We start from the raw sequence: 26,574 nt of genomic DNA, 5'->3' as shown, positions 1-26,574 counted from the left end.
CTTCCGCGCTTTCTCTTCCTCTTCGCTCTGCTGCAGACACATTGACCTCTCAGAGTTCCTCCAATGCACTCATCTTGCTCCTTGGAACGACTCTCTTGTTTATTTTCTGTCTCAGCTCACTAGATATTAAAACTTTAATTTAAGGAGAAGGGTTTTACTCTTTTTACTGCCATATCCCCAAAGCCAAGAGCTATGTCTGACTCATAGAAGTAGCCCAATAAGTTATTTACTGAATTATTTTAAATGAATGAATGATCTTTTAGTCATACATTTGCTGGGATAAATAAAAGTATTCAAAGTCATTTCTAGCACATGGTAAAGTATTCAGGAATATCTTTTCCTTTTACCATTATTATTATAAATAGAATGGAGCTGGGCTGTGGCGGTGGTGTGTGGAAGCTAATCATTTTGTGACATCTGCCATTATCAGAATTTGCTTCTATTTCTGTGTTTTGTATGTTCCTGTCTGGCCTCTGCTCTTGTAGGGATCATTGGAGAAAGCATGTTCCTTTGAGCTCAGTGCTCAGATTTTATTTAACTTGAAGCCATTACTGTTAATCTGGCCACTTAAATAAGAAATGTCACATTGGCTTCCAAGGCAAACTCACCAGCTCTAGAAGCAGGCAGGGTCTGCAGGTCTTAACAGAATTTCCAGATGCCATCTCTCAGGGCAAGGAAAATGCTATAGGTTTCTTGGCATCATACTAAACTTCTGGGGGGCACAACACACCACAGGTGGTGGGAGGGTTTGAAGGGAAAAGAGACGCACATGAGCACCAGAAGGAGACCAGACTGCACCTATAAAGGTGTCACCCATCACCTTCCCTGTATTGGCAGCAGAAGACCATGCAGTGATGTCTGATGCTCTGCTTTGATCGAGAAGGCATGCCTGTGATTATTTTTAAGAAATTTGAGGCCCTGGCCAGTTGGCTCAGCAATAGAGCAACAGTTAAGCGTGTGGAAGTCCCAGGTTCAATTCCAGGTCAGAACACACAGGAAAAGCAACCATCTGCTTCTCCACACCTCCCTTTCTCTCTCTCTCTCTCTCTCTCTCTCTCTCTCTCTCTCTCTCTCCGCCTTCCTCTAGCAGCCATGGCTCATTTGAGCAAGTTGGGCCCAGGAGCTCAGTATGGCACCATGCCTCGTCCATTGCAGGCACTAAAATAGCTTGGTTGCCAAGCAACGGAGCAACAACCCCAGATGGGCAGAGCATTGCCCCCTAGTGGGCTTGCTGGGTGGATCCCAATCAGGGTGCATGCAGGAGTCTGCCTCTCTGCCTACCCGCCTCTCACTTAATAAATTTATTTTTTAAACGAAATTTAAAATATATAAAATAAAAGAATTAGCTCCTACATAGCAGATTTGCTTCCCCACCCCACGACCCTTCCCACGCTCACTGACCACTAGTACTTCTCTACTAGTACTTCCACTAGCTCTTCCCCATCTCTCCATTTACCCTCCATCATTGTGAACCTTGGTCTTTACTCACCTAAGCTGTGTGACCTTGGACAAGTTTCTTAACCTCTCTCAGCCTCCATTTCTTTGGGGGGGGCGGATAAAGTCTCCATTGAATGGTTGGGAAGATGAAGAGGGGTCACCTGTGAAGCACTTGGGTGAGCTCCACACTCCCAGCTCCCTCCTGCCCTGTCCTGCCCTGTTCTCTTCCTTCCACTCTCAGCTTTCTCCAGGGCAAATACCACATGATTTCACTTACATGTGGAATCTAAAGAGCGAAAGAAACAAACAACAGAGAAAAGATGCATAGATACAGAGCACAGACTGCTGGTTACCAGAGGGGTGACAGGTCCGGGGCCTGGATGAAAAGGTGAAGGGATTAAGAAGTACAGATTGGGGCCCTGGCTGGTTGGCTCAGTGGTAGAGCGTCAGCCTGGCGTGCAGGAGTCCCGGGTTCGATTCCCAGCCAGGGCACACAGGAGAAGTGCCCATCTTCTTCTCCACCCCTTCCCCTCTCCTTCCTCTCTGTCTCTCTCTTCCCCTCCCACAGCCAGGGCTCCATTGGAGCAAAGTTGGACCGGGCGCTGAGGATGGCTCCATGCCTCTGCCTCAGGCACTAGAATGGCTCTGATTGCAACAGAGCAATGCCCCGGATGGGCAGAGCATCGCCCCCTGGTGGGCATGCCGGGTGGATCCCGGTTGGGCGCATGTGGGCGTCTGTCTGACTGCCTTCCCGTTTCCAACTTCAGAAAAATACAAAAAAAAAAAAAAAAAAAAAAAGAAGTACAGATTGGGAGTACAAAATAGCCATGGAGAAGTAAAGGACCGCACAGGAAGTATCATCCATAATGCTGTGGTAACTATGTGTGGTACCAGTTCAGTACTGGAAATATCAGGGAAAATACTTTGTAAAGTATGTGACTGTCTGACCACTGTGCTGTACACCTGAAACTAACACAAAATAATATTGAATGGAAATTGTACTTGGAAAACAAAATTAAGATAAGCATCACAAAAAGAATTTTCAGCTCTCTCATAGGTTACTCTCTGCTACCTTCACAGCTGTGTCCTGATAGATATATATGTTGTGTGTGTGTGTCTGTGTCTGTGTGTGTGTGTGTGTGTGTGTGTGTCTGCATGGGGGAGAATAGAAAATGACTTTATTTTGCAATATGGTGGCATTTGCTTTGATAAAGCTCCCTCCCCATGGTTTGCACAGCCCATGACAAGATTTTGGCAGATCCCTTAACTTCCTGGTCATTTAATTTACTAACACCTATCTAAAATAAAACTCCAATCTCACCTCCTATTCAAGTCTGCCTTCTTCCAGCTGGAAGGACTTGAAGTGTGGACAGTCTGTTCTGCTCCTTCGCTGCTCCCCCTCCTCACCTCCGTGTGGCTCAGTCTCAAGGAGGGACTGTTTCCTACCTCCTTCTCACTTACCTTTGCCAGAGATGGAGGGCCCCCTTCCAATAAGCTCCATCTTCCTCTAGCCGTCAGCATGTGCTAGGTTATGGTTCAATAACAAACCATCCTCCTGTTTCTTCAACAGCCCCTGCTCCTCCGGCAGGGTTGGGCTGTAGGGCAGAGGGAAAGACACAGGAGAAAAGTCTTGCCTGGCCCTCTTCCTCTGTGTGATGTTGCTGAGTCCCTGCCTATTGCTGGCCCCAGGGGCTTCTGTGGAACGCCCTGCAGGGCCTCCCCTCTGTACAGCTCCCTGAAGTAGAGGGTTGGCCTCACATGACCACAGTCACCTTCAAATGAGGAGCAACGTCCAGTCCCACTGTATGCCAGGAAAGGGGAGAGAACAGCATTGTGCTGTGTATACACAGTAGATATTCAACCTGATGATTTAAAAGACCAGGCATCTCTTGAGTTGATGGTTCTGTGGGTTGACAATTTTGAGTGGGATTCGGCCGGATAGTTCTTCTGATCTCATCTAGACTCCTCCATTCCATGCAGGGAAGCAGATGGCTCTGTTGCTGGGGTCTCATTTGAGTGATGGAAAGTGACTGGACCGTGTGTCTCTCATTGTCCTCCCGGCTAAGTTGTCTTTGTTCATATGGCTGTTTGGCGCCTTTCCAAGAGGAACAACAGAAGCGTCCAAGGCATCTTGAGATCTGGGCTTGGAACTGGCTTAAAGTCGCTTCTGCCACTTTCTATTGATCAGATGCCCCAAACCACCAGGATTCAAGGAGTGGGGAACACGGTCCACCTCTGAGGGGAGGAGCTGCCACGTCACTCTACTAGGAGGAATGGGAAAGGGGAAAGGTGCAGAAGGATGGCATTTCAGAAGTCACCCCCCAGACTGAAGATCAGCACCTCTTTCTGATCTTCAGGAGGAGTTGGGTGGTTGATGCAGGGGTAGACAGGCTTGGTGTGGGGCCAGATCAACCACTTTATATGTCCTTAGGGTGTTTGAGCACCCTGCTGTAGGCCTTCATCAGAATAATGTGCTTAGCACCTTTCTCTCTGCAGCTTCAGGCCATGAACATTCATTCCAGGTCGCAGGCTGAGCCCCCACAGACACTCAGTTACAAGAGGAACGACCTTAAAGGCAAAGGGACCTATTACAGGTCAGGGAGCTACAAAGCGCTTCATTTTTTTTTTTATCTGAGCAGAAGGAAAACTGTGTACTAAGGGCTGGTGGTAAAAATGCATAGTAAACACCAGAGACTTTTAAAAGGCCAGATAGCCGGGGTGGACAGAGCAAGGTGAACAGCGGTACAAGCTGCCATTGGGATCCAGAATTTGCCAGTCACTGGAGCCCATGACAACGATCTTTTCTTTCAATTTAAGATGAGAAAAAAAACCTCACAAAGGATTTTAAACACATGCTCACAACTGTGTTTCCAAAAGATCCTTCTAGCTCCGATGTGAGGACTGGACCAGTCCCAGACTTCTGGAAGTTAGAACTTTTCCAAGCCTCTTCATGAGTCCCAAAGGCAAAGGAGGAATGGTCTAGTTTGCCAAGTGGCCAGAAACAAGCAGCAGGGCAAGGGGAAGAGCAGAGAGTGTCAATAGATAATTCCACATTGTGTCCTCCTCAAACACGTACATGCACAAATGCACGCACGCACACGCGCACACACAACACACACACACACACACACACACACACAGAAGTTACTTCTCCATATGCTACAGACCCAAGCAGGCTTGAGCGTCTCTGGTCTGTGTCCTCTGGATGGCAGAGCAGATTGATTCAGCTTTGACAGTGCTGCCCCCTGCTTTGCTGTGTACAGTGACAAATGGCTGCTAAGCGACCAGGAGAGAGAAAGGCCAGCGAGGCCCTGGCATCCCAGACCCAGCCTATGAACCCAAGAATTTGTACATGTAATACTTCCACGACTCCAATTCAGAAGGCGCATGGTGTGCAAACCCGATGTCATGGCCTATGTTGTCAGCTCACTGGTGGGACCTCAAGGAGGCAGGGGGATGAGCAGGGGCATAAACTGAGGCCGGTGGAAGCTCTTTGGGTAATCTGGCTGGGCAGGGGGTGGGCTGCCGCATTCCCGCCAGGCACTGACATCAGCCCACCCACACAGGGACATCTCTGAGCCCCCCGGGTCTGAGGGTGCGGGTGGGAGCAAGGCGGTGGGTGGAGCAGGAGCCACCCCGCAGCATGAGTCTGCACGATTGATCGTAAGAGAGTCCGTTCTGTCCTTGCATTGCAGCTCCAGAAACTAAAACGATCACTTTCTTTCAAGACCAAGAGTCTACGGAGCAAAAGTGCTGACAACTTCTTCCAGCGAACCAACAGCGATGCGAAGCTGCAAGGGGACGCGCTGGCCCAGGTCAGCCCCAGCTCCAGCCCTCTCCCCGCCCCCGGAAGCCTGACGTCCACGCCCACCAGGGCTGGCCTGCACCCGGGCAGTGGCAAGGTCCACGCCTTTCAGGAATACATCTTCAAGAAGCCCACTTTCTGTGACGTCTGCAACCACATGATCGTGGGTAAGACCCTCCCTGCCCCTTCCCCCAGGTCCTAGCGCCCCCTGGCAAGCCCAGGGAGAGTGGTATCACTTGGGTCCAGGCCCCCACAACAGACTCTGCACCTCACAGATGCACATGCAGGACTGTTTGGGAGTGTTTGGGGAATAGTATTTGTGAAAAGGTACAGGGAGCAGACCTGGGCAGGGGGAGAAGCTGGGTTGTGGTAGCCTTGTAACAAAACCTTCAGCCAATCCTCCGGGAAACTTTAACCCTTTATAGTCCAACATGCATAAGGGCCACAGGTCTGAGATTTTGCACCCATGCATTACCTCTCACTAAGTATGGGAAGCCCCTGGACAGGAGACATGACTTTGAACAAAGCAGCTCATTTTAACCAAAGGTGATTGGCAGAGGAGGAATCAGTAAAAGGCGACCAAAATGTTGGGCATTTGATAAATGCCTCAGCTTTGCAGGGGGACCTAAGTGAGCATCCCAGTATCCACTGCAGTGAGCATGGGACATCTGTTTGGGGTATCCTGGGGAGGGGCTATGTCTTGGTGAGTGACAGGTGAATGACCCAGATGTGCAGGTATGGGATGGGGCTCCGGGACCTCAGGGAGGCACTGACCAGGCAGAAAACATGGCTCGGCCACCATGACAACTCAGAACCCGGAGAGAACTCCGTCATGGTGCCTCGGGGAAAGGGTGGTAGCCTGTTGAACCCAGATGAAGAGAATGAGCTCTACAATGTCCCGGCTAGAAAGAATACATGTGCCATTGAGAGCCCCACGCACGGAGATTCCACAGTCCACACTGCTCCACGGCTCCCCCATCAGAAACCCAGCGACCAAACAGATGGAGGAAGACGTAACGGGCATGTGGGTGGGATTCAGAGGACGTTTACACTAGAGGCTTCAGGAGCAGCATTGTATCCTGATACTTGACTAGAACAAGAGGAAAGAGGGAAGGAGACAGACACATGTATGCTCTCAGGGGGTGCGAGGATGACCTCCCATTACCTCCACTAGGAGAAGTGAAAGGGCAGAGGAATAAGGAGAGGAAAATGAGGATGAAAAATCCAAAGATGCCCAGTCGGTCCAGCTGTGGACTGTCTTTGGGAGACAGGGGGATACTGCAGACATGGAAGCCTGCAAATCCCCGGAGTGCCGGAGAGCACACTGTGAGGGGCCGGGGAGGGGCGGGAGGGGGTCAGGTCTCCCCACTGGGGCTCTGCTCACTCACAGCCGGGGCGCTCCAGCTGTGGCCTTGGCGATGAACCAACCGTCCAGGGAAGAACACGAGGTCAAGAGCCTCGGACAGTCAAGCTGGCGGCCAGGGCCCGGTGTGGCCCTAGGGGAAAAGCTAATGCATCCTTTCCTCTCACTCTCCTGCGCCTCTACCCTGACACGCAGCCCTCCTCACGACCCCACATTTCCCCTGAGGGCCATTTTCCTGGGGCCCTGGCAGCTCTTCCCAGTATGACAGTTGGCTCAGGGCAGAGTCCCCAGAAGCAGAGCCTGAGGCTGGATTCATGTGCACCTAATTCATTGAAGGTGTGCTGTCAGGAGAAGGGAGAGGAAGGGAAGCATGGGGCAGGGAAGCAGCGGAACAAGGAAGAGGTCCCAGCTGGAGTCTCGCTGCTGACCTGCAGAGAGCTCTAGCAAGGGAGTTGCACCAGCTGGACCCACTGTGAGGCTGGATCTTTCATCCCGGTGTCAGTGGGCTTTGGAGGTCACAGGTCAGGTCGGTTCATTACCTCCTGCGTGTTCTACTGAAGGAAATTTTCGGGAAAAAGGGGTATCTTGGGTTATCAGCAACCAGCACATACATTTCCTGCCAGTGTGTTAGTGGTCTCTTGCTATGAGCACTATTCAGTGGTAACAAATGACCATGTATTCAGTGGCTTAATCAACACAAATTTATTACTGTGCAGTTCTGGAAGTCAGAAGTCCCCAAATGGTTGTCACCGGGCTGACATCAAGGTTTCAGTAGGTCTGACTTCCTTCCTGGGGGCTCTAGCGGAGAATCCATGTGTATGTCTTCTCCAGCTCTGATGGGCTGCCACACCTTGGCTCGTGGCCCCTTTCCACATTCAGAGTCAGCAATGGCAGATCACTTCTTTCTCACACTGCTTCCTATTTAGTCCTGACTCTCCCTCTTTCACAAGGAGCCTTGTCATTACCGGGGACCCACCTGGATCAACCAGGATAATCTTCCCATCTGAAGGTCACCTGACTAGCGGCCTTACTTCCATCTGCAACCCTGGTCTTCCCTTGCCATGTAAGATAGCATGGTCACCAGTTCTGGGGATTAGGGCGTGAACACCTTTCAGAGGGCATCCTTCCGCCTGTGCACACCCAGGAAAGGGTTTCTGGGCAGAGTATGGACAGTGTCTACCACCACAACAGAAGAAAACCTTGGCTGATCACAAGACCGACCTCTGTTGATTCTTTACTTTCCCAACTGTGAGCCAATCATGCAACTGTTGTATTCCAGCCTCTAGCTTTGTAATGCCGCATAGTGAAAGGCCACTTTCATTCAAAGTGGGCAAAGAGACACCTCTGTTTGGTGCACAGAATGGAAAACCATGACCCATATTTTGCTCCTGGCTATTTCTATAACATAGTTAGCCCTTTCCTTTCCCAGATGAAATGAGATGAGGGAGTAGGGATGGTAGAAAGACAATGATTATTACTCTCCTCGAAGCCAAGAAAGATATTTGGAGGGCAAACCAAATTAGTTTAACAGAAAAAAAAAATTTTTAATATTTAAAATTTTAATTGATTTTAGAGTGAGAGGGAGGGGAGAGAGAGAAAGAGGAACATCCATTTGTTGTTCTACTTATTATGCATTCATTGGTTAATTCTTATATGTGCCCTGCCTGGGAATCAAACTGCAACCTTATTGTATTAGGACAATGCTCTAACCAACTGAGCTACCCAGCCAGGGCTAGACAAAAAATTTTAATTTAAGAAGCATAAATAATTGAGAATATAATGTCCAGATAACAAGTAGTTAGTCTCATCCACATAGCAACATTTCATATATACCCTTAAGGATTATCTCTAATTCTACATTTCCTATTTTATGAGGGTATGGACATGCAAGGGGGTGTCTAGCAGAGAGCCATCAGAAGGGTTAGTCTATGTCAACATAAAATTATGAGGAAACCCTGAGGGTTTGGTGTGGGAAAGACTTAAGATGCACAGCTGTATTTTAAAATACCATATAGGAAGAGCCAAAGACCTCATTCTGTGAGGCTTTAGAGCAGCGGTTCTCAACCTGTGAGTTGCGACCTTGGCGGGGTCGCCTAAAGCCATCGGAAAATACAAAATGCATATCAGGTATTTACATTCCGAATCATAACTGTAGCAAAATTACAGTTATGAAGTAGCCACCAAAATTATTTTTTGGTTTGGGGTCACCGCAACATGAGGAACTGTATCGCGGGGTCACGGCATTAGAAAGGTTGAGAACCACTGCTTTAGAGGAAAGGGTTGGGAACAAGGGGTAAAGTTTGAAGACAAATTTCAGTAAGCATCTAACCTTTTAACTGATGCACTTGACTGGTCACTGAATGGCTTGCCTTGTAAGTAGCATGTGATTTAACTTCTGTCAGGCATAGGTCATCCCAAAGGTCTTACTTGAATATGTGATATCCTTTGAAATGAAACCTGCAATGGTTGCTTCCCCAAGAAGCCAATGTCTGTCATGATTGAACTTGAACTTGCAGTTTCCAGTATGCCCAGGAAGGCAGATTTCTGCAACTCCCTTCACCTCTGACCAGGACCCATTTAACGGGTGGAATATTCAAATTGGGGAGCAATGTCAAGCTGTCTTGTGACCGTACACCCAGAGCTATCCTTAATCTTCAGGCAACTATTATCTACTCACAGTCGCATGTTTTCATCAGTATTATTCACATGCTTCCTTCAGACAGGCCACATTTAGGATCAGTGCTTGCATCAGTCAAGGATCTCCACAGTAATGCTGTGTAACAAATCATCTCCACCTCTAGTGCGTAACGCTCTTACCAGGATCAGTCGTAGTCTGGCTGATCCAGACTCAGCTCAGTTACTTTATCTTCTATTACTTATTTTCACTCTTTCCTTGGACCAGTCAGCTAGCCATATCATGTTCCTCTCACGGCAAGGACAAGTGGAAGCATACAGAGCTTCCTAAGGCTTTGGGTTGGAGGTTACACATCCCTTCTACGAGCCTTGGGCCTTCTACCAGTAGAAGAAGAATGCAGGTCAAGCCCATGTCAAGGAATGGACAGGTGTACTCTGCCTTTCATAGCAAGGACTTCAAAGCCACCTGACAAAGGGCACAAGGGAGGAGTGAAAGATGAGGAGTGAAAGATGTGGCAGGTCAACCTGCCACAGTGCTGAAAGTGGCGTCTGAATTACTAACCTGTGTTGCTCGATAGATTCTGCTAAGTCTCGGAGCCATATCACCCTTCAAGATCACTTCTCCCTCTGGAAGCGATGCCTGACCTCTGACCTTGAGCATGGTGGGGAGGGGTCTCCCCATCTTCCTGCTCAGGATACCCAGGCAGCTTGGCCTCCAGCTTAGTTTTTGTGCCTGCCTCCCTAGCTCCCGAGTCTGATGCATCGCTTCTAATTTCCACACAGATTTCTACCCGGCCTTTTCTAGGCAGTGCTATTCATAACCCTGAAGTAGGTGACGGTGAGTCTCTATTTTAAATCTCATTGTGGCCAGTGTGAAAAGACAAAAGGAATGCATGTTTTTAAAATGAGTAAGGGAAAATAAGTTCACCTCTGAGGAATGTCACAGCCCTTGCCCTAAAGAGGATTCTAGGTGTACCTTCAAGTAGAGCAGTAATTTTGAAAGACTTTATTTTGAAAAATCACACAAACACACAAAAAAGCACACCCTGTGCGGAAGAGAATTGCACTATACTTTTCTCTTATTAGAATTAACTTTCTATTGCGGCTGCCTTTTGATCTGAAGAAAGAAAGAGGGGGCGGCGGGAACAGTCAACAAAACATGCCGCTCTTTTCAAAGAAGAAAACAAAGTAAGCCAAATAATAGGCTCCTTCTAGAAAAGGAGAAAGGGGATTCTAGAGGCAGGAGGGAGAGGGGAGAGAGAAAAGGCAGGAAGAAGGAGGGGAGGCGAGGGAGAGATCTAGGTAAAGTGGAGGCAAGCAAAGGTCCTAACTTCCTGAAACAACGCGTAGACCTTTGTATTCTGCAATCGTGGACTGTGGTGATGCCGCTCCTTTTCTCTTCTTTATTCTTCAAACCTAGCCTCTGTCTACATAGATTCACCTGATGATTTGCATTTTCCAGCCACAGGTCATCTTTATATTCTAAATTCTAGGGAAAGACTCCCTGTTGTTATCCTCTTAGAATGATGTCTTGGAAATTTATATCAAAGCAGACACTTGATTCCTTTCAACAAGAACCAAAGGTTATATATGATATAATAAAGGCCAGGAACAATCAAATCTCACTTCTGCGGCCTCTAGCTGATGGATATTTTGTTTAAAAATAAAAGGAATCTGGCATTCTCACGGACTAGGATTTCTAAGTCAGCATGGACACTGAGAGTTGGGTTTGCAAAGCCTCACGCTGGGTCGTGCCTGACTGCCTGGGCCTTCAAGCTGGAAAGGCTACGCATTTGCCACAAGACAGGGACCAGTGAAAGTAGACCTGGAACCCAGCCTCCATCTCTTCCCATTTGTTTATTATTTCCTTAGCTCCTTCACGCCGTAACTCACTCCCTATTGCCAGCTTTGCCCTTGCCTTTGGAGTTGACACCTGAGACTGTTCTTTCCTGACTAACCTGGCTCCCATGCCTCTTGGGTTAAGCAGACACTGTGTGGCATGCCTTCCTGCCAATCAAATCTTGCCTTCGGGATATTGCTCCCCTTTATGATCCTCCTTATACTATCTCTTTCCAGAAAATATGGTCCCCTGTACAAACTAAGGTGTCAACCCAAGTTTTCTTGGAGAGCCAAGAGAAACAGGCATTCAGGTGTGCCTGTCTGCCCCAGTGCTGGATGCCCCAGTCTTTGAGTCAGCAGGACTCAAGACTCAGTGCTAGACTAGGAGAATCTTCTTGTACCTGATTAGATGAACAGACTTCCTCCACCAAGCACATCCACTCTTGCCATCCTTCGGCCTTGGCAATGGGAATTAAGGGTGAGGGACTCATCTTCATTGTGCATCAACTGAATGTAGTCTATCAGTGGAGCTCTGTCTTTGCGTTGACTTAATTATCTACAATGACTCATTTCAAGAGAGTATTGGATTTCCTTGTGGATCTGCATCTCATTGAAATTTCAAGACCTGAACAAGTCAACATGCACTATTAGCATAAGCATAGCTAACTCAATGGGTGAGTCTACTCCATAAATTAAGGAGGTTTTCTAAGGAGCTCTGTTCTTCAATTGACCAACAGGTATGTTGTTTCCAAAACTATTATTAAATTTACTAAATATTTTTAGTTGGCATTCAAGTAGAAGACCCAACATATTAAATGAGCTCATGTTTTCTATACCAAACATTTAGGAAAACAGCTGGATTTCATTGCCTATAATTTTAAGTTTTCTTATACAGTCAATGCAGAGCCCAAGAATCATTCATTTTCAAACTGTCCAAGTAGCAACCGCTGGGGGAAAATGATGGCTTTGTCTTAGGTAAAAATTCCTAAAGCAGGGCCTGAGATAGAGATTCCTATAAATGTTGTGGGGAGTGGTCTCAGAGGAAGGGGAATCAGAGAAGCAAGAGGGTCAGGAGAGGGAGCTAAGCAAGGATATGGTCTCAGTTAGAATTGGCTTGACTGGTCCAACTCATGGGGAGCTCTAGAACACACATTCTGTCACCTAGTGGTGCCACCTTGAGACAAAGGGGCTGGCTTTTGTATCTTCCCATCCCTCAGTCATTGGCCATGGCCGCCCCCAGGAGGCAGTGAGGATGGGACATCCCAGGCAAGAAGGACCCCATTTGGTGAGAATAATTCTCTGAAAAAAACAGCACCTGTGAGCATGAGCAGCCAATGTTCAGAGTATCAGCACGATAAATAAGATCTGGACAAGGCACCAGCAGCATGACAACATCTGTAAACATAGTCCAGTGCTACAAGATGCAGTGATAAAAACATCCTCCCCTTGGGATGGATTTAAAATGCAGATGGACCCTGGGAAGTGTTGTACCTATAATACTGTGTTAACATTATAATAAACAATATAACATGAGGGAATATTACATCACACTGAGTCCAGGACCTTTCTGTTTGGCTCTTGTTTGACCGTTAGTTTGTTTCCTGAGCTATTCTGATTTCATCTAAATGCTCAAAAAAGCCAGGTCAACCAAACCTTGAATGGAAACACACACACACACACACACACACACACGACTAAAAGGACAAATCCGTTCACCAATTAAGTTGTCTCTTGGCAGGAAAGGCCAAACAGAAATCAAGGAAAATATTATAAAAACAAATGTCAAATCTCTGTATTCTCAGAATGGAATTAAAACTCTGAGGTGCCATCAATCATTTAACTGGACAGTTATGTTAGAAGCTTTACCACTTAAATAAGAAAATACAAACACTCTCTAGAAACATTTTATTTTGTTTCAACTAGAAAATTTCCTTTGAGCCGTGGTACATACCCATCTTAAAAAGCAGTACCCAGAGACCTCAGTGGTTTGTCCAATGGGATTGTTACTATCTGGTGTTTTAACTGCTTAAAAGTGACTTAATTGCTACTTTTTTACTGGGGGACAAAAATGCCATGCAATACCCAGTTCAACAGAAGTAATTTCTTTATATTCTTTGCTCATCGGGTCCCCTTGAGAGAATCGTGCTGATTTGGGGGACTGAGGATTAAGTGAGAATAGGAAAAACTGGAGCGCATCAGGCTCAGGAGATGGTGACTTGACCAGATGAAGAATGCTGGTAGGAGCTGGCAGCATTTGCCCTGGGGAAGGCTTGAGAGAACATGATCACTGTCTTCAAATAGCTGAAAAGATCCCATCTGGACGAGAGATCAAACTCACCCAGAGTCCCGAGTGCACAATGCTGGATGGAAGATACAGTGAGGCAGAGTTCAAGACTAGAAGGAAGAGCTTCTAAAAGTAATTTCAGAAATAGGCACCCTCGATTTGACTATTCTTAGCACGTTAGCACTTTGAAGTCCTATCCTGAAAACCAAGTATTATCAGGGCAGAGCAAATGGATTATAACTGAAGAGCCCTCTCCCCTAACATCTACTTTTCCCTCATTCTTCCTGACTGCTATTGAACACTATTTGGCATGTGGCTCTTTAATGTTCGCCATTCAGAGAGCCTTTCCAATGCCTGCGAAAGCAAATTCATTCAAGAATTAAGACTTCAATTCAGCCCCAGTGTTCTCAGAAAAGCTGGCAACATAGTGGGTATTTAAAAAAATAGCAATTAGTGAGTGGTGAAAACAATAGTCTGCCTTCAGATAGTAACCGACACAAACCAAAGCAAATTTAAAAAACAATATTGAAGAAAAACATAGGAAAATCTTTAATCCTCCTGAGAGCCACTCCCAGGGATATCAAGGCTCCGGCCTGCCCAAAAGGAAGCTGGACACGGAAGTCCTGGTTGCTCATCTGTCATTTTGATCTCTGCTTTGGGTTGTATATTTTAATGCAGGGGTCCCCAAACTACGGCCCGCGGGCCGCATGCGGCCCCTGAGGCCATTTATCTGGCCCCCGCCACACTTCCAGAAGGGGCACCTCTTTCATTGGTGGTCAGCGAGAGGAGCATAGTTCCCATTGAAATACTGGTCAGTTTGTTGATTTAAATTTACTTATTCTTTATTTTAAATATTGTATTTGTTCTCGTTTTGTTTTTTTACTTTAAAATAAGATATGTGCAGTGTGCATAGGGATTTGTTCATGGTTTTTTTTATAGTCTGGCCCTCCAATGGTCTGAGGGACAGTGAACTGGCCTCCTGTGAAAAAAGTTTGGGGACCCCTGTTTTAATGCATACTCAGCACACAAAGGGCTATTACAGGGATATCTTCATTGTTAATTATATCCATACCCAAATAAAATGACATTCTATCACATTTAATACTTTTGTCATGAATGCTCCTGTTAGAGCAATACTTTCACCTAGTTGTGTTTTTTTTTTTCTAGTTGCCTGATATGCCTTTATCTACCCTTTAATTTTAAACCTTTTTTGTCATGTCATCTAAGTGCTTCTTTTGAAAATATACTTAACTGGAATTTAGATTACTTTCTTTCCCCAACCTGAATTTTTATTTTTAAACAAATTGGTTTATGGATTTGCATTCATTGTCATGAGCGAAATATTTGGCTTTTCTTCTCTCTGTTATGATTTCTATTTTGTGTTTCCTGTTTTCTTCCACTGTGTGTGTGTCTGTCTGTCTGTCTGTTAACTGTGTGTGGTTTATATGTTCTTTCTTTTTATAACCTTCTGTGTTTTGGAAAATATGTTTTCCTCCTAATGATTACCTTTTAAGGATTTCAAAAAACACTCTTTATCCTTCATTTCTCAAGTTTTTAAAAAGTATAAATAAATATGGTATTTCGATCCCTGTCTCATTCCAGATAGGCTGCTCAAACCTTTCATCCCAGCTTCCGTCCCACCAGTAATAGCATTTCCATGTCTTGCTTTTGTAAATTAAGTATAGCCCTCTTATCGATCCAGATTTTTATTGTTACTCCAATGCTTTGCAATTCAGACCTTTGATTAAGAATAAATCTTAAGAGCGTCGGCCTAGCGTGCGGAGGACCCGGGTTCGATTCCTGGCCAGGGCACACAGGAGAAGCGCCCATTTGCTTCTCCACCCCTCCACCGCGCTTTCCTCTCTGTCTCTCTCTTCCCCTCCCACAGCCAAGGCTCCATTGGAGCAAAGATGGCCCGGGCGCTGGGGATGGCTCTGTGGCCTCTGCCCCAGGTGCTAGAGTGGCTCTGGTCACAACATGGCGACGCCAGGATGGGCAGAGCATCACCCCCTGGTGGGCAGAGCGTCGCCCCTGGTGGGCGTGCCAGGTGGATCCCGGTTGGGCGCATGCGGGAGTCTGTCTGACTGTCTCTCCCTGTTTCCAGCTTCAGAAAAATGGAAAAAAAAAAAGAATAAATCTTAAGATATGCACTCATTTTATAACAAGACTTGACATCTATTTAGACATGTCTAGTTTTATCTGATTTCAACATGTACCACCAGTTCTATTCTTACCTAACATCTCCAATCTTAAGCTCTTATTTTTGTTTTGTTTCTTAGTTATTCAGTGTATATCTTCCATAATATTTGTCAAGAAGAGAACATGAGCACCAAAGGCCTCCTAAGTGCGCAAGTTGCATGGGCCCCGCTGGCCTGGTTCATGAATTCCTGCAGGTCGGGGCTGATCAGTGATGAGTCCAACCTAGAGCTTCCTGCCGTCTCTACTCAATGTCCCTGGGTCACATTCTGTGGCTTCGTGTCCTCGCCCACTCTGCTTTTACTGAAGCCAGTAGCACACTCCCCCATTCTAAATTAGCCCCATGAAATCCAAAGATCCGGGAACGGCTGCCTTATGACAGTAATGAAGTCATCTGTAGTGTCATTTCTGCCCTTCATCCCTCTGATAGGGAATTTGACTGTGAAATATTTTTTCTGGCTCCTCTACATTCCCCGTACTTTCTTTCAGGTTTCCTAGAAAGTTTTCTTCTTTGACTTCTTTATCATAATATCTAGTACTCTTGTATTTTATTGCCAACAAAAAGCAGAGGCTGTCTTGAATGGCCTTGTATTTAACGCAACTAAACAAAGAATGTCTTCTCTTCCGGCATGGCCGACAGGAGTAAAGGAGACAGGTTATGTAACACAGTCACACAGACAAGCACTAGGCAAATGGCAGGTGTGGCAGCATCAACTCCAGAGGGTGGCATCTGTGGTACATCGTGTTTGTTCACTGTGTCCTTAGCTTGGCACCATTCTGTAATAACAGTTCAGTATGAATTTGTTAAGTAAGTAAATGCATAGGTAAATGAGTGCTCAACCAATGAGAAATAGTGTCAGAATTATGATGATTTTTATTAAACACAGCGCAGAAGATTCAGAAGGAAGAAGGTAGAACTCTAGGTCATCTCAATAACAAATTATCCACCAAACATTGAGTACCAATTGCATGCTGGGCCCTATATGATAGCTGATATCTTCATAAAGTCAAGTGAGGAGACCAAGAGGTTGCAAAGGAAAATTGAAAAGAAGTTATCTAGAAACTGGAAGAAGTGAGAAGGAGCTCCAGTCACTTGAAGCTGTGACCTGTTGGGACTTCCTCCATGGCGGTCTCTGCTGTGCTCAGAGGGCACGGTGGGTTTAACAAGCCTCATGATGCTCTCAATGGCCTTCCTCTCGTAGCCCCATCCAGAGAGGTGATCAGACTAGGATGTCCTGAAGCCAGATCACTGATGGGAGGATAGCTGAACCCCATTTGGGAACCAATTTGGGGAAGTCAAGAAGCAAAAAAAACTGTTAGAGTCTAGTTAGCCTCGACCATATCGGTCATACTTCTATATATGTTCCTCCTCTGTTTTTCTTAATGTACACATGTGCTAATATTAGGAAGACACGGACTCTGCCTCTCTCCTCCACCCCATCATGAAACACCTCATGACTTAAGAATAAGAAAGTGTCAAAAAGAGAATCTTTATATGTGTACAACTTTCCAGAAAATAATAACTCCCCCGGTTACCAGACACTGCCGCTGTCTTAGCAGTGTAAGAAAGAGAATGCGGAGCTTCGTTCCTGTGAACTGTTTACTGTATTTTACCAGTCATTGGATGAAGATCCAAATGGTCAACTTGCGAAAAATTATTTTTTAAATGTGGTCAGTGGTGGAGTATCAGCCCAGCATGTGGAAGTCCTGGGTTCGATTCCTAGTCAGGACACATGGGAGAAGCACCCATCTGCTTCTCCACCCTTCCCTCTCCTGCTTCTCTCTCCTTCCCTCTCTTTCTCTCTCTCTCTTTCTTCCACTCCTGCAGCCATGGCTCAATTGGAGCGTATTGGCCCTGGGCACTGAGGATGGCTCCGTGGCCTCTGCCTAAGATGCTAGGGGGAGCTCAGTTGCTGAGCGACAGAGTAATGCCCCAGTCGGGCAGAGCATCGCCCCCTAGTGGGCTTGCCGGATGGATCCTGGTTAGGGCGCTTGTGGGAGTCTATCTCTCTGCCTCCCCTCCTCTCACTGAATAATAAAAAAAAAAAGTCAGCGAAAGGAAAGAGATTGTCCCTCTGAAATTATAGATCATATGTGTGCAAGTGCTCGGGTGATTTCCTGAATCATGGCATAGAAGCAATCTTTCAGACAAATACTGAGGTTTTTTGGTATCCCAAAGAAGAGCTTTAGATTTCAGGAGCCCTTTAAAACCATACCTTAGCAGAAAGAAATGACAATAAAGTATTTTCGCTGTCTATGTTACAGACCAGAGTGGAGATAATGATAATTTAAGGAGATCTTTTGTTAAAATTTTACTCATTTCCTATAAGTCACCAGCTAGATGCTATTTAGCAATCTCATAGCAAATGTATACTGAATATATTAATATATTTCCATGTTCTTCCGACCTACTGGGCTCCATATATTTTATTATCCCATCCACCAAGAAAAAACAAAAATAGCACCCAGGGCAGAAGGAAAGGAGGAAAAATCGTGGAGCTCAGGTCAACAAGAACATAGACACTATTGTATAAATCCTGGATACACTTGGAGAGTTTTCTAAACTCGAAGCTGCAAAACCTTGACGTGACTGTGCTGCTGCTCATTCGTACTTCCCTGTTTGAGGTTCAGAGCAAGCCATGACAGACAGGTGTCAATAGGCTGCCAGCCTTTGGACCCATGAGCAGTTCCAGGTTTGGAAGCTCGGGATCTATAGGAATCAGCCGTCTCCTGTTACAAACACAGGGATCTAAAGACCTGTTGGAAATGCGCCTCCTGCCCTTCGTTTCAGCTGCCATGACGGGGAACGCTCCACTGACCTACTTTAGAACGGTCATCTTGCCTGTGCAGCCACCGTGCATACCGCAACGGAAAATGACAGTACTGGGCCAGTAGTGCAAAATGGGACATCCCTCTGTGTGTGTCTGCTGCTCAAAGCATCGGGCAGGGGTGTGTGTGTGTGTGTGTGTGTGTGTGTGTGTCACACCTGCGCATTGTGACCCAATCGTTAAATAAAGAGGATGGCAATGAGAGAAATGCACAGTTAAATCCTCCTAATGCATTTTCTCTGAAGCTCACCAAACACTGCCTGGTCGCACAACCAGAAAAACAAAGCACGGATTATTTTTTCACATGTTAAGCCTACCTGGAAAGAAAATCTAAAAGGCTCTAACTATCCTGCCATCCCCACACCAACAACCAGACAGCGATCCAGTTCATGAGTGCACACAGAGACAAGTGTGTACGTGTACACACCATTCACACACATCCCCACACTCCCACCTTCCACCACACGGCAAGTGTGTGTTTCCACTGACACAGCAGGATCGTGGTTTAAAGAACTCACCCCTCCCCCCCCCCCCGCAGCCTGTGCCTGATCTCTTACGATTGCAGACCCAAGCACCATCTTCACCCTGCTAATCATGCCATCAAGAGAGGTCACAACGTAGGAGGACATATCGTCAAAACGTAGGAGGGACAATGAACCAGCCTGACTCTGTTTGACCAAGGAAAACTACATCCCATTCGTCATCTTGCATAAGACCAGCCTGATATTCTCAATTGCAAAGAAGATTTCAAGGAACATTTTTTAAGCATCTAGTTTTTTTCATTTTAAAGAGAGAGAGGTGCCCTGGCTGGTTGGCTCAGCGGTAGAGCGTCGGCCTGGCATGCAGGAGTCCTGGGTTCGATTCCCGGCCAGGGCACACAAGAGAAGCGCCCATCTGCTTCTCCACTCCTCCCCCTCTCCTTCCTACCTGTCTCTCTCTTCCCCTCCCGCAGCCAGGGCTCCATTGGAGCAAAGATGGCCCAGGCACTGGGGATGGCTCTGTGGCCTCTGCCTCAGGCGCTAGAATGGCTCTGGATGCAACAGAGCGATGCCCCAGAGGGGCAGAACATCGCCCCCTGGTGGGCATGCCGGGTGGATCCCGGTCGGGCGCATGCAGGAGTCTGTCTGACTGCCTCCCTGTTTCCAGCTTTGGAAAAATGAAAAAAATAAAAAATAAAAAAAATAAAATAAAAATAAAAAGGGGGGGGGGAAATACCTGTCTGATAGAGGTGGCATAAAGATTAAATGTGACGGTACCCCGAAGCGGCAGTGCAGTCACATGGCCCTTGGCGGCTCCCTGGCTCCCTGTGCTGTCACCGGCCTGCCCTCTCTCCCAGGTCTAGGCTCTCACTCCCACCGCAGACTGTTGCTGCCCAGATGCCTTGTAGATGCTAAAATTCTTAACTACGTCCGCAGTGGAACACAGCACCTTCTTCCCCCGTGCAACCTGCCACTTGACTGATGTCCCGTCCTGCTGGGGCAGATGGCGCGAAGCCACCTGGCCAGAACCTCAAGGCCATCTTGGATGTCCTCACTTCCCTCTCTCTGAACAGCCCATCCATGAGCAAACTGCCGATTCCACTTCTGTGATGTCCCTGTGGTCAGTTCCCTCCTCTCTTCCCCACTGTCCGCACCCCAGTTCCAGACTTCAATACATCTCACACCAACTGTTGCGAGAACTTCCTACGTGAAGTTCTCTCTGTCCCTCTCTACCTCCTCACCCAGTGTACACAGGCTGCCAAGCCTCTTCGGAAAGCAGACAGACATTGAATTACCGCTTTTCTCAGAAATGCCTGCGCTCCCTCATCGCCTCAAGAATCACTTGACGCTTGTTCTCTAACCCCTAGTACCCGACAAAGATGAAGAAGTAAGGGCTTTGCCCCATCTGATTTATAAAAGGCAAAGCTTTGTTTACTACCCTTGACAGTCATTGATAGAACTGATGAGCATCTATTGATATAAGTGGATCGTTACAAACAAACTCGAACTCCAGGCCTGCAAGAGGGGACCGGGAGAGGGATGGCACAGGGTGGAGGGTGGGGGGGGGGGGTCACAGGTGGGTACGCGCATTCTGGCTCTCCCCTTAGGACTTTAACTGACCCTCGCAACTAATTTATCTTCTCTCAATCCCGGTGGTTTTCAAATGACATTGTAAGTAATACCTAATTCTGGCCCTGGCTGGTTGGCTCAGTGGTAGAGCTTTGGCCTGGCGTGCAGGAGTCCCTGGTTTGATTCCCGGCCAGGGTGCACAGGAGAAGTGCCCATCTGCTTCTCCACCCCTCCCCCTCTCCTTCCTCTCTGTCTCTCTCTCCCCCTCCCACAGCCAAGGCTCCATTGAAGCAAAGTTGGCCCGGGCGCTGAGGATGGCTCCATGGCCTCTGCCTCAGGCGCTAGAATGGCTCTGGTCACAACAGAGCGACGCCCCAGATGGGCAGAGCATCTCCCCCTGGTGGGCATGCCAGGTGGATCCCGGTCGGGCGCATGCTGGAGTCTATCTGACTGCCTCCCGTTTCCAACTTCAGAAAAATACAAAAAAAAAAAAAAAAAAAAAAGCAATACCTAATTCTTAAAATTTCTGACAAAGTGACATAAATGAGTATTCTCTGTGTACTATAAAACTTTAGAAATGGTTCACTATTATCAAAGCTATCTTTATGCATGAAAGGTTGATATTAGTAGTATAGCCCTTCTGGGATGGACAGAAGGGATAGCGCATAGATTGGCCGATCCATTCTTGGGAGACATGAGGATAAATACAAATTCTCAAGCCTTAAGCCAGGAGAATAACTGTGAAGAGAGCAAATGAGACTGTGAAAACCGCAGGCCTCAGAGAAGAGAAGGCAGAACAGCGGAGGTTATTAATAACGGGGTCAGGGTGTCAAACTCAGATGTTTCCCAGACGGTCATGAGAAAGTGGTCATCCCGGAGGATGTCTCCTTTCAGAATTTTAACCCAAACACACGTTAACAGAAGGAAAGCTTGGCGACTGTGATATTACGATGTGAACTGGTGACCCAGAGGGTAAAGGCTATGGACTCCAAACTCAAAGCTCTGAGCCAACCCGACTCCTGCTGCTATTTTTAAAGTTCAGCGCGGGTGAGGGGTGGGGGAAGTAGGGAGAGTTTTTCCACTAGTAGTCAGGAACCGAAATAGGAAAGATCAACAGAGGCATTTATAAACAATGAATGCCATTAATTTTTTAAGCTAAGAAGGGGTTGGAAAAGTCGTCGAGTAGCAAATAGTGGGGAATATAGGGAAGGAAAGATGACCCAGGGGGGGTCTTCACAGTTTTTAATGGTCCTTTTTTGTCTGCTTGATAGCATTTCAAATCACTGGTGAATTACTATATTACTGAATTTCCCAGAGAACTCGGAAACCGTTTGTTCAATTGAACTCATAGTAGGGGAGAGATAGGATGGGTTATTTTTAATCAAGATCCCATGACTAGAGTTCAAGTGTGACGGAAAATATGTTTCCCCCTTTTTCCCCTTTAGCAGAAAACTTTCTAACTATTGGGTGATCTCTAAAGTTTGGGAGCAGTTTAAGCTGTATTGCTCTAATTCCAAAGCTCTAGAATCTTTGCAGTACACCACTATGGGGACAGTGACACATAATCTAGGTCTTCTTTTAGGATGGTGAGAAAGAGGCTATTATAAACCCTGGTTTAAAGTATGTCTGCTTAACCTTCCAGCATGGTGCAATGGAAAGACCATTAGCCCAAAAGGCTAGACATATGTATTTTAATACCAGCTCTGCCATGAATGAGCAGTGTAATGTTTGTCAAAGCACTGTGTTTCTTTGAGCCTCAATTTCTTTATCTGTAAAATGAGAGAGTTGGCTACATCTGAGAGAACACAATGGTTTTCACACTAATTGATTGACACTGATTGCCCAGAGAAGCTTCTAAAGCTGCACCATAGTCAGTGCAAAAATTACTATGATTGATTAGTGATGTCTGCCATGTACACAAATTAAGGGCTCCTTTAACACATATACTATGTATTTGCTATCCCTAGGCTACTGATCTCAAAGGTAGGATTTCTCAAAAATTGCATTTGCATGCAAATCACCTGAAAATCTTGGTGAAATGCATATCCTGATTTAATTGGGTCCAAGTTGGGTCCTAAGATTCTGCATTTTTTACAAGGTTTCAGGTGATGCCAATGATGTTGTACTCTGGGCCACACTTCAAGTTGCAAGGCACTAAGGTTTCTTCCTACCTAAATTCTGTGACACTTTTAACTCAGAAAGTCACTAAGAATTGTGTAGAAGTCTTCGTGTACCTGAGAAAATGAAGTACAGAATTAATGGAGAAAAAGAGCAAATTTTGAATTTTTATAAGATTTCTAACTTTGTCTCTCCCATAGATATTCATTTTACTCTTTTCACAGATAATAAGTATGGGGTACCTAATAAATAAATAGGGATATATGTGTAAATATATGAACCAAAGCATATACAAAGTGCTAGGGAAACCTGAGTGAGGAAACAATAGTTCTACCCAAGGACGAAGAGGTCAAAGAAACTTCCATAAAGAATATGGCATTTGAGTTGGGTATTAGAGGATTGATTAGGCGTTCACCACTCCCTGCTAACCTCATAATTCTTAGAAGCACCTTCCTGTTGAGTACAAAGAAGCAAAACACTCCATCTTTTCCTTAAAAGAAAAATGTAACAGAGTGAGCTCTTAATTTCTCAAAGGCTGATGATATCTATAGCCGACAGATTTATCCCAGTGAACCGCTGCCTTTCTGTTCTTTCAGTGGACTCCTGACGTGGAGGCACCACATCCAAAAGGCAAATCAGGTGGTTACACTATTTGGCTTTGGTCTGAAATTGTATTTAAAAAGAGTTCTGAACCACTTCATTCTTACATCCCTGGTTTCCAAATGTGGTGCATCACAGATCTAGTACCCTGATGCATCCAGAAAAGGTTTCAGTCAGACCTAGCTCATTGAGGGAAAGAAATAAGTCAGCAAAGAACCCCCACAGAGATGCAGTGTCAGGAGCAGACTAAGTCAGACCTGCTTTAGAATTCCAGCTCTACCACTTACTAGCTAAATAATGTTGGATAAATTATTTTAACTCTCTGATGCTTAACTTTTCATCTGTTAAATGTGGACTAATAACTAACTTTAAAGAATTGTAGTGTTAGAGAGAACTTATGGAAAGTTCTTAATTCATGGAATCCTGAGCATAGTCCCCATACAAATGACCCTGTCCCTCAGTTTTTCAGCCTTTCCAGAATAAAAAGGGTCAGTTCTTTTGTGTACAAGAAGGACGAGGGGATCTGTAATCAGGATTCCTGAGTTCAGATCTCATCTATGCACCCTTTTCTCCATGGCCTGACCAGGAGTAGGACATCCCTCCCCAAGTCTCTGTTCCCTCTGCTGTAAAAGAGAGTTGGAAATAGTGGTTGCTCTAGATCAGGGGTCCCCAAGCCATTTATCCGGCCCCCGCCACACTTCCTGAAGGGGCACCTCTTTCATTGGTGGTCAGTGAGAGGAGCACAGGATGCGGATCCTGTGCTCCTGGAGTACTTTATGCGGCGGCACCACAAGCAGCTTCGCTCACGTACAGTACTACTTCCGGTGACACAGGACGCACGCATCGTGGCTCCGGAAGCACATCATATCACTTGTTACGGCTAGCAGTGACAAATATGGAACCGGACATTGACCATCTCATTAGCCAAAAGCAGGCCCATAGTTCCCATTGAAACACTGGCCAGTTTGTTGATTTAAATTTACTTGTTCTTTATTTTAAATATTGTATTTGTTCCAGTTTTGTTTTTTTACTTTAAAATAAGATATGTGCAGTGTGCATAGGGATTTGTTCATAGTTTTCTTTTTTTTTATAGTCCGGTCCTTAAACGGTCTGAGGGACAGTGAGGACCCCTTCCTAGATCCATGTTTCTTAACTGGGGCGATTCTGCCTCCCAGGTGGGGTCCAAGACTTAACAAATAAAAAGACAAGACACCCAATAATTAAGTTTGGATTTCAGAAAAACAATCAATATTTTTTTAGTGTAAGTGTGTCACAGACAGTTTTTAGGACACAATTGTTTCATGCGATATTTGAGATATCCTTAGAGTTAAAAAAAATAAAAATACTTTGTTATCTTAAATTAAAACATAACTAGCCCTGGCCAGTTGGCTCAGTGGTAGCGCATCAGCCTGGTGTGCGGAAGTCCCAGGTTCTATTCCCAGCCAGGTCACACAGGAAAAGCGCCCATCTGCTTCTCCACCCCTCCCCCTCTCCTTCCTCTCTGTCTCTCTCTCTTCCCCTCCCACAGCCGAAGCTCCATTGGAGCAAAAGATGGCCCGGGTGCTGGAGTGGCTCCTTGGCCTCTGCCCCAGGCACTAGAGTGGCTCTGGTCGTGACAGAGCAACGCCCGGGATGGGCAGAGCATCGCCCCCTGGTGGGCGTGCCGGGTGAATCCCCGTCGGGTACATGCGGGAGTCTGTCTGACTGCCTCCCTGTTTCCAGCTTCAGAAAAATACAAAAAAAAAAAAAATTAAAACATAACTGGACTCTTCTACAGTTTATCTAGCAATCCTGTCCCTGAGGACATCTGATAATATCTAAAGATGTTTGGGGTTGTCATAGTTCAGTAGGAGGTGTTTCTACATCAAGGGTGAGGCCAGGTCTGCTGCCAACCATCCTACAATGCACAGGACAGCCTACCTTTGCCCTAGTGTGCCTGTGCACGCGCACGCACGCACACACCAAATAATTAAAGGCTCCAAATATCCAGAGTGCTGATGCTGAGAAACTCTACTCAGAAACTTGGATTTTTTTTTTAAGCAAGAGAGAGAGACAGAGAGAGGGACAGACAAGGACAGACAGACAGGAAGGAGAGAGATGAGAAGCATCAAGTCTTCATCGCGGCACCTTAGTTGTTCATTGATTGCTTTCTCATATGTACCTTGACCGGGGGGCTCCAACCAGTGATCCCTTGCTCAAACCAGTGACCTGGAATTCAAGCCAAGGACCTTTGGCCTCACACCAGCGACCATAGAATCATGTCTATGATCCCACACTCAAGCCAGCAATCCCATGCTCAAGCTGGTGAGCCTGCACTCAAGCCAGATGAGCCCATTCTCGAGTCAGTGACCTCAGGGATTCAAACCTGGGTCCTCTTCATCCCAGTTCAATGCTCTATCCACCGCACTACTGCCTGGTCAGGCAGAAAACTTGGATTTTTTTTTAAAAGTGCTTTGACATCTACAAAACATCAAAAGCTATCCATTACATTTTAAAGAAAAAACAACAAAGAGAAATAGGCACTTTCCCTTTGTCCATCAGAGACAGATGAAGTGGAATAGTCTGTAAAGTCTGCAGCTTGGCATTCTGCAGAATGTGCCCTGAGTCACTTAGAGGAAGCCCAGCCTCAGAGGCGAATTTAACAACAGGCGTACCAGGCATGCGCCCTGGAACCCGACTTCTGAAGGGACCCGCAAGGCCCCAAATTTACACTTTTTTCTAATGTAAGGAGCCCAATATTTTCTTCTGTGCCCGAGGCCTCAACCGACCTTAATCTACCTCTGCCCAGCCTTGAAGGATGCGGTTCCCGGAAAGGAAAACAAAGCCTGCTGCGCATGTGCACACGCACAGGGTGTGCGGCAGAGGAGGGAGGGGGTGCCGGGGCCGCGCTGAATGATGGCAGGACATGGTGACCAAGACAACGCTCTACCTAAGTGCCAGGTTGCGGCAGGTGGAGTTGAGGACAGTTGCTGCTACTTTCTTTCCTAAGCTGTTGGACGCCCAACCCAACCACAAATTCCCAACCATGGAAATTCCAGAATCAAAACCCTCAAAGTGATTCCTCGCATCTCTACATGACTTTATTAACTCTTAAAAAACCAAGACGCTTCCTTTCAAAAACATATAGTATCTTATAGAGGGAAATAGGTTCTTTATAGAAAATGAGAATAAAAGCTAGAACTAAGAAGTAGTTTTAATTTCACCAACCAGATAGAACTATTATTAATGTCTTGGCATGTGCCCTGCAAGACTTCTTGACATGCATGCTTATGCTCATTTTAAATAAGAGCTTCCTAAATATTTTAAATATTTACTCTGATTTTCACATTATATTGTGAACATCATATTATATGAGTCATTGTTTTTAAAAAAAAATTATCTCAGCAGCCAAAAATTATTTTGTTTATGTACATACCAAACTT

The 26,574-nt window shown here is 46.1% G+C and overlaps 1 protein-coding gene across 2 annotated transcripts in view; it reads left to right on the top strand.

Moving 5' to 3' along the window:
* STAC (SH3 and cysteine rich domain) overlaps positions 1-26,574 on the top strand; it is a 137,885-nt gene that overhangs the window by 43,808 nt on the left and 67,503 nt on the right. Inside the window, exon 2 of one of the 2 annotated variants that reach the window (XM_066245401.1) lies at positions 5,166-5,409. In XM_066245401.1, coding sequence (XP_066101498.1) covers positions 5,166-5,409 — 244 coding nt within the window. Of the gene's footprint in view, positions 1-5,132; positions 5,410-26,574 lie in introns of both variants that reach the window. The other variant, XM_066245400.1, reaches the window with a different exon arrangement.

Source organism: Saccopteryx bilineata, chromosome 10 (assembly GCF_036850765.1).
Source record: "Saccopteryx bilineata isolate mSacBil1 chromosome 10, mSacBil1_pri_phased_curated, whole genome shotgun sequence".
Taxonomy (NCBI): domain Eukaryota; kingdom Metazoa; phylum Chordata; class Mammalia; order Chiroptera; family Emballonuridae; genus Saccopteryx; species Saccopteryx bilineata.
Note: the sequence above shows the minus strand (reverse complement) of the source record. Positions and strands in the feature narration are given on the sequence as shown.